We start from the raw sequence: 8,209 nt of genomic DNA, 5'->3' as shown, positions 1-8,209 counted from the left end.
GGGGTCATCCCCATGGTGGCGGGGGCGATGTCCCCACAGCTTTGGGTGACACCCAAAGGAGCACCCCGGACACCTGGGTGCAGAACTGGGGGCCAGCGGCGTTTTTTTTATTGCGGCTGGGCCGGTGGGAGTGTGGTGGGGGGGGGTGGTGGTGGTAAGTGTCGGGGTGGGGGGGGTGGTGGGGGCGCCCTATTTCTGGGCCGGGATCATGTCGTCGATGGACTGGTTCTGCTCCAGCTTCTTCTCCATCTCCACCATGAGCTTGACGCCATCCACCACCATCTGCACCTGCTCCACCTCCGAGAAGCCCAGGCGGTCGGCGTTGGAGATGTCGAAGACGGCGCCCACGGCCGCCGTGTCCACGCCGCCTGCGGGGAACCGAGGGGGGGGCCTCAGCACCCACGCCCCCCCCCCCCCCCATCCTCGTGTCCCAGTGCCCCTGTCCCCGTTCCACCTGGTCCTGGACCCCCACAGCCCTGTGCCCTATGGCTTTGTGCCCGGCTGTGCCCTCTGTTCTTTGTCCCCATGGCTCTGTGTCCCTATAGCCCGATGTCCCACGGCCTTGAGCTCCATGTCCCCACGTCCCCATATCCCTATGCCCATGTGCCCCATGGCCGTGTGTCCCTACATCCCAATGGCCCTGTACCCATGTCCCCATGTCCCCATGTCCCAGTGTCCTTAAATCTCCACGTCCCTGTACCCAAATGTGCATCATGTCCCTACATCCCCATGGCCCTGTACCCGTGTGTCCCGTGTCCCTATGCCCTTGCGTGCCCCATGTCCCAGTGTCCTTAAATCTCCACGTCCCTGTACCCACATGTGCCTCATGTCCCTAAATCCCCGTGTCCCTGTACCCATGTGTCCCGTGTCCCAGTGTCCTTAAATCTCCACGTCCCTGTACCCACATGTGCCTCATGTCCCTAAATCCCCGTGTCCCTGTACCCATGTGTCCCGTGTCCCAGTGTCCTTAAATCTCCACGTCCCTGTACCCACATGTGCCTCATGTCCCTAAATCCCCATGGCCCTGTACCCATGTGTCCCATGTCCCCATGTCCCTACATCCCCATATCCCCACATCCCCATGTCCCTACGCCTATGTGCCCCATATCCCCGTGTCCCTACATCCCCACGTCCCTGTACCCACATGTGCCTCGTGTCCCTACACCTTTATGTCCCTGTGCCCACGTGCCCCATGTCCTGGTGTCCTTAAATCGCCACGTCCCTGTTCCCTCATGCCCATGTCCCTATGCCCACGTGTGTCCCTACACCCCCACCTCCCCGTGCCCCATGTCCTTACACCTTCATGTCCTTGTGCCCACGTGCCCCTGACATCCCCCTGCCCCTTGCCCCTGTACCCATGGTCCCCACACCCGTGCGTCCAAGCGCCCCGTGTCCCCTTCCCCATATTCCCACGTCCCCATCCTACGTCCCCAACCCCATATTCCCCTGTGCCCCCCCCCCCCGGCTCCCCGTCCCCACCTGTGCCGCGCTTCTGGAGGCGCAGGCGCTTGAGCACCTCCTCGAACTTGGGGTGCTGGCTGAGCTTGGGCAGGCGGACGTGGACGCCGCCGCGCAGCCCCGTGCCCAGGTTGGAGGGGCAGGTCAGGATGTAGCCCAGGTGCTCCGTCCACATGAAGGGGTGCCCGGCCTTCTTGAAGATCTCCTCGATCTGCGGGGGACGGGGGACATGGCACGGGGGTCACTCGCCCGGCGCGGCTGTCACTGACCCCACGGACACACACCCCCGTCCCCCCATATTCCTAAATCCCCAATGCCCCAAAACCTGTCCCCTAAAATCCCCAAAGCCCTAATCCCCATGTCCCCCAGTGCCCATATCCCCCAAATACCCCATGTGCCCCAACCCCTATGGCCCCCAATCCCCATGTGCCTACATCCTCCACGTCCTAATCTCCACGCCCCCCACATCCACGTCCCCCCCCCAATGCCCCAATCTCCATGCCCCCCATATCCCAATCCTCATTTCCCCAGTGCCCCCCAGTCCTCATGTTCCCTCGTCCTATGCCCTAGTTTCCATGCCCCCCATGTCCTAATCCCTGTGTCCCCCCGTGTCTCCCCATGCCCTAATCCCAGTGTCCCCCAGTGTTCTAATCCCCGTGTCCCCCGTGCCCTAAACCTCGTGATCCCCATGCCCTAATCCCCGTATCCCCCATGTCCCTCCATGCCCTAATCCGTGTCCCCTGTGCCCTAATCCCCACATCCCCCAAATCGCCATGCCCTAATCCCTGTGTCTTCCCTGTCCTAACCCCCACGTCCCCCATATCCTAATTCCTGTGTCCCCCATGTCCTCCCAAACCCTAATCCTTACATCCCCATGTCCCAACCCCCATTTCCCCCATACCCCCCCCCAATGCCCTAATCCCCACATCCCCATGCCCCCAATATATCACCCCCATGGGACTGCTCCCACAGCCCCAAGACCTCCCATTTCCCCCCCAAATCCCCCCCCCCACATCCCCACCCCCCCGCCACCCCCCCCCGGGCCCTTCCCCACCTTCTTGAGGCCGACGCAGAAGCGCCTGAAGACCTCCTTCATGTTGCCCCCCTTCTCCATGGAGATGACGCGGAGGTGGTCCTCCTCGTTCACCCACACCAGGAAGGTCTTGTTGTCATTGTGCCTGCGGGGCGGGGGGGGCACCCTCAGCACCCCCACGTGCCTTCAGGTGCCCCCTGCACCCCCAAAATATACCCAGACCCCCCCCCTTTTTTTGGGAAGACCCCAAACCTTGGGGTCCCATTTCAGCCCCCCAGCAGGGATGGGGAGTGGGTGGGTTTGGGGGTGTCCCCCAAGGCCTGGTGCCCCCCCTCCGGGTGCCCACCAGATGCCGCGGGCGTCGGGCCAGTCGCGGGCCATGCCGGAGGCGAGCAGCAGGGGCGAGACGGGCTTGTCGAAGAGGAAGTGGTCGTCGATGAGCTGCTGCTGCTCCTGCTCCGTCATGGCCTTCAGCGGGTAGTAGCGCCCCTTGAACTCCCCCTCCAGGCTGTTCAGGGCTGCGGGGAGGGGTCAGGACACGCCCTGCCACGCCCAGCCACGCCCATGCCACGCCCGGCCACGCCCAGCCACGCCCATGCCACGCCCAGCCACGCCCAGCCACGCCCAGCCACGCCCACGCCACGCCCATGCCACGCCCGGCCACGCCCACTCGCCCGACAGCCTCGCCCTGTGCCCACAAGCCCAGCCCCACCGCCCAGAGGCCACGCCCACAGCCAGAGGCCACGCCCCCAGCTCAAAGGCCACGCCCCCTGCCCGCAGGCCACGCCCCCAAACACCCCAGGTGTGACCGCACCCGTGAGCCGAGACCGCGACCGCAAGCCACGCCCACAAGCGCAATAGCCACGCCCCCACGCCTGCAAGCCCCGCCCACACGCAGAGGCCACGCCCCCCGTGTGAAAGCCACGCCCACACCCAGAGGCCACGCCCACACCAGTGCCCTGACCCCCCCACCTCCTCCAGCCCTCCTGCTAAGCCACGCCCCTCCCGCCTGGCCACGCCCCCCTCCCATCTGACCACGCCCCTCCCGTCTGACCACGCCCCTCCCGTCTTACCACGCCCCTCCCGTCTGACCACGCCCCTCCCGCCTGACCACGCCCCCTCCCATCTGACCACGCCCCCTCCCGCAGGCCACGCCCCCCTCACCGGTGACGGACAGCTTCTCGATGGCGCGCCGCTCCCCCCGGCTGCAGTGGGGGGGCAGGGAGTAGCCCTTGATGCTGCGCCCGGTGCGCACGCGGCTGCTCAGCACGTACTTGGGGTCCAGGTCCTCGCCCCCCTGCACACAGCACCCATCATGGAGGGGGTGCTTACCTGGGTGACCCCCCCCCCCCCCCCGATCCCCAAATCCACCCCATGTCCACAAATCCCCCCCCATGTCCACTAATCCCCCCCCCATGTCCACAAATCCCCCCCCACATCCCCAAATCCCCCCCACGTCCCCAAATCCCCCCCATCCCCAAATCCCCCCCATGTCCCTAAATCCCCCCCATATCCCCACTCCATGTCACCCCCCCGCACCCAAATCCCATTGATCCCCACCTCCCGAGCACCCCACGTGGCCCCACCCATGGGTGCAGCCCCACCCCCAAATATGCCCCCCCTCCCCCCCAGCACCTTGAGGTTCTCGTGGTTGAGGTCGGTGCGGTGCTTGTCGGTGGGTTTGTAGCCGCCGTGGCGGTCCTGGATGACGGGGTCGAAGAGGTCCTTGAACACCTCGTAGGACTCCTCGTCCCCGGCCACGCAGCCCACCGTCATGATGAAGGGGTGTCCTGCGGGGCGGGGGGGGTCAGCGGCACACAGCGATGGGGACAATGGCACCGGGGACAATGGCGCTGGGGCACCGGGGATGGCACGGGGAAAATGGCACCGGGACAATGGCGCTGGGGCACCGGAGAAGGCATGGGGACAACAGCACTGGGGACAATGGCACTGGGGCACCAGGGATGGCAATAGGGACGATGGCACTGGGAATCGGGCTGGGGACAGTGAATCAGGGCAAAGGGGACAATGGCACTTGGGGACAACGGACTGGGGCACTGAGGAACTGGGGATGGCACTGGGGACAATGGACCAGGGCACCAGGGACAATGCCACTGGGGACAATGGCACCTGGGGACAATGGACTGGGGCAACGAGGAACTGGGGATGGCACTGGGGACAATGGTCCAGGGCACTGGGGACAATGGCACTGGGGACAAGGGCACTTGAGGACAATGGCACTCGGGAACAATGGCACTTGGGGCACCAGGAATGGCACTGGGGACTGGGCTGGGGACAATGAGCCAGGGCACCAGGCACAATGGCATTGGGGACAATGGCACCTGGGGACAGTGGCACTGGGGACAACGGGCTGGGGAACTGAGGAACTGGGGATGGCACTGGGGACAATGAATCAGGGCACTGGGGACAATTAATCAGGGCACTGGGGACAATGGCACCTGGGGACAATGGCACTGAGGACAATGGACTGGGGCACTGGGGACAATGGACTGGGGCGCCGAGGAATGGGGGATGGCACTGAGGACAATGGACCAGGACACTGGGGACAATGGCACGGGGGCACCAGGGGACGATGACCCAGGGCACAGGGGACAATGGCACTGGGGACAATGGCACTGGGGCTCTGGGGACAACGGACTGGGGCACCGAGGAACTGGGGATGGCACCGGGGACAATGGCACGGGGGCACCAGGGGGATGATGACCCAGTGCACTGGGGAGAATGGCACCGGGGACAACGGCACTTGGGGACAATGGCACTTGGGGACAATGGCGCTTGGGGACAATGGCGCTTGGGGACAACGGACTGGGGGTGCCCTGGGGACACGCACCGGGGTTGTCGACGCCGGTCTGGATGACGTCGTCGAGCGTGAAGCCGCTGGGGGTCTCCTTGTCGCGCAGGCGCTGGTAGAGGGCGGGGGTCAGCACCTTGGCCATGTGGTTGTTGTGCTTGGAGAGGTCGGGGAACTCCTCCTCCGCCGAGAACTTCAGCTTGTGCTTGTTGTGGGTGCTGCTGAACGGCATGGCGGCGGGCTGCGGGCACGGCGTGACGCGGCGTGAGAGGCGGTGACAGGGCGTGACACGGCGTGACAGACACGGCGTGACACGGCGTGAGAGGGGGTGACATGGGGTGACACGGCGTGACACGGCGTGGTGGCGTGAGAGGGGCACAGTGTGACACGGTGTGACACAGCGTGACATGGGATGTGGCATGACATGGCGTGACACGGCGTGACACGGCGTGACACGGCGTGAGAAGGGGTGACAGGGCGTGACATGGTGTGACACGGCGTGAGAGGGGGTGACAGGGCGTGACACGGCATGACATGGCATGACACGGCGTGACACAGCGTGAGAGGGGCACAGTGTGACACGGCGTGACGTGGTGTGACACGGCACGACATGGGATGTGGCATGACATCGCGTGACACGGCATGACATGGCATGACATGGGGTGATAGGGGACACGGCGTGACACGGCGTGAGAGGGGCACAGTGTGACACAGGGTGACACGGCGTGACATGGGATGTGGCATGACATGGCGTGACACGGCATGACATGGGGTGATGGGGACACGGCGTGACACGGCATGACATGGGACGTGTCGTGACAGGGTGTGACATGGCATGACACAGTGTGACAGTGTGACAGAGGACATGGCGTGACACGGCGTGACACAGCGTGAGGGGGCACAGTGTGACACGGGGTGACACAGCATGACATGGGATGTGGCATGACATGGCGTGACAGGGGGTGATAGGGGACACGGCGTGACACAGGATGTGTCGTGACATGGTGTGACATGGCATGACACAGTGTGACAGTGTGACAGGGGGCACGGAGTGACAGTGTGACGGAGGACATGGCGTGACATGGTGTGAGGAGGGCACGGCATGACACGGCGTGACATGGGATGTGGCATGGCACAGTGCCACACAGGATGTGGCATGACATGGGACAGCATGACATGGGGCATGGCGTGACACAGGGCATGGCATGGGACAACACAGCATGACACAGGGCATGGTGTGACATGGCGACACGGCATGACATGGGACACGGCGTGACGCGGGACGGTGTGACATGGCATGACACGGGGTGACACGGGGCACGGTGTGACATGGGACATGGCACAACACCGGGCATGTCGTGACACGGGGCACGGAGCAGGACGTGGCACAGCCACCAGTGCAGCCCTGGCTCCGGGCACGGCACGACGTTGGGCACGGCATGACATGGGGCATGTCGTGACGTGGGGCATGTCGTGACACGGGGCACAGAACAGGGTATGGCATGGCCACCAGGGCAGCCTGGGCACTGGGACAGGGTATAGCATGGAATGTGGTGTGGAGTGACATGGGGCACGTCGTGACATGGGGCACGTCGTGACATGGGGGTATGTCATGACACAGGACATGTCACGATATGGGGCACATCGTGATACGGGGAATGTCACAGCCACCAGGACAGCCTGGGCACAGCATCACGGGGCACGTCGCGACACGGGGGACGTCGCGACACGGGGGACGTCGCGACACGGGGGCACGTCGCGACACGGGGGCACGTCGCGACACGGGGGACGTCGCGACACGGGGGACGTCGCGACACGGGGACGTCGCGACACGGGGGACGCCGCGACACGGGGACGTCGCGACACGGGGGCACGCCGCGACACGGGGGCACGTCGCGACACGGGGGCACGTCGCGACACGGGGGCACGTCGCGACCACCCAAGCAGCCCGGGCGCAGGGGCTGGGCACGTGGGGGTGGGACACGGGGGGGGCGGGGGGGCAGCACGAAGCCACCGGGGGTGGAGGGGCGTGGCCACGGCGGGGGCGTGTCCGAAAGGGGGCGGGGCCACGGTGGGCGTGGCTCTTGTGGGCGTGGCTACGGGGGAGGGGGCGTGGCCGGGGCAGATTTGGCCGGGGCTGCGCGGGGGCTTTTTATAGCCCGGGGCTGGGGGGGGGGGGCAGCAACGGGGCGCCGGGGGGGGGGGGGGGGGGGGGGGGGGGGGGGGGAACCGGTCCCGGTCTCGGGGTCGGTCCCGGGGGTTCCCACCCTGGGGGGTCTCACCGGGTGGGGGGTGAATCTCGGGGGGGGGTTCCCACCGGGGGGTCTCACCCGGTTCCCGGGTTCCCGTTAACCCGGGGGTCCGGCTCGCCCCGCTCCCGGTCGGGCGGCACCGGGGGGGTGGTCCCAGCGGGGGGGGGGGGGTGGTTCGGCTCGGTTCGTCCCGGGAAGGGGGGGGGGGGGGGCGGGGGGGGGGGGGGGGGGGTCCGGTGCTGCCGGTCCCGGGGCCGGGGGGGGCTCGGGTCCCGCTCGGGGCTTACCTGGGCGGCGCGGAGCGGAACGGGCGGAGCGGCACCGGCGGGGCTGGCGGCGGGCACCGGGGCCGCCCCCGGCCTTTATCGCCCCCGGGCCGCCCGGTCCCGCCCCCGCCCCGCCCGGCGCCGGGGGCCCGAGGGCATCGGGGGGGGGGGGACCGGGGGGGGGGGGGGGGACGGAGAGCGGGCCGGGGGGATGGGGATGGGGGGGGGGTCACCGGGACCGGGACCGGGACCGGGGATGGGGCGGGGGGGGTGGGGGCGCCGACACCCGTACCGGGACCGGGCTGGGTCCGGTGGAACCGAGCGGGGGCCGGGCGCTGCCGGAGCGGCCGCCGGGAGCGGGGAGACCCCCCCTCGAGCCCCCCCCCCC

At 67.1% G+C, this 8,209-nt stretch overlaps 1 protein-coding gene across 1 annotated transcript; it reads right to left on the bottom strand.

The window, feature by feature from the left end:
- Nucleotides 1–158: 158 nt before the first annotated feature.
- CKM (creatine kinase, M-type) lies at nucleotides 159–7,995 on the bottom strand. The gene is made up of 8 exons (XM_066984650.1): nucleotides 7,843–7,995; nucleotides 5,343–5,544; nucleotides 4,127–4,281; nucleotides 3,656–3,788; nucleotides 2,838–3,009; nucleotides 2,513–2,636; nucleotides 1,480–1,669; nucleotides 159–368 (listed from the first exon to the last, which is right to left on the bottom strand). The coding sequence occupies exons 2-8, from the start codon at nucleotides 5,533–5,535 to the stop codon at nucleotides 190–192; spliced, it is 1,146 nt and encodes a 381-aa protein (XP_066840751.1). The 5' UTR covers nucleotides 5,536–5,544; nucleotides 7,843–7,995; the 3' UTR covers nucleotides 159–189.
- Nucleotides 7,996–8,209: the final 214 nt, after the last annotated feature.

Source organism: Anser cygnoides, chromosome 29 (assembly GCF_040182565.1).
Source record: "Anser cygnoides isolate HZ-2024a breed goose chromosome 29, Taihu_goose_T2T_genome, whole genome shotgun sequence".
Lineage (NCBI taxonomy): Eukaryota > Metazoa > Chordata > Aves > Anseriformes > Anatidae > Anser > Anser cygnoides.
The sequence above is the reverse complement of the archived record's forward strand: the minus strand, read 5'-3'. Positions and strand labels throughout refer to the sequence as shown.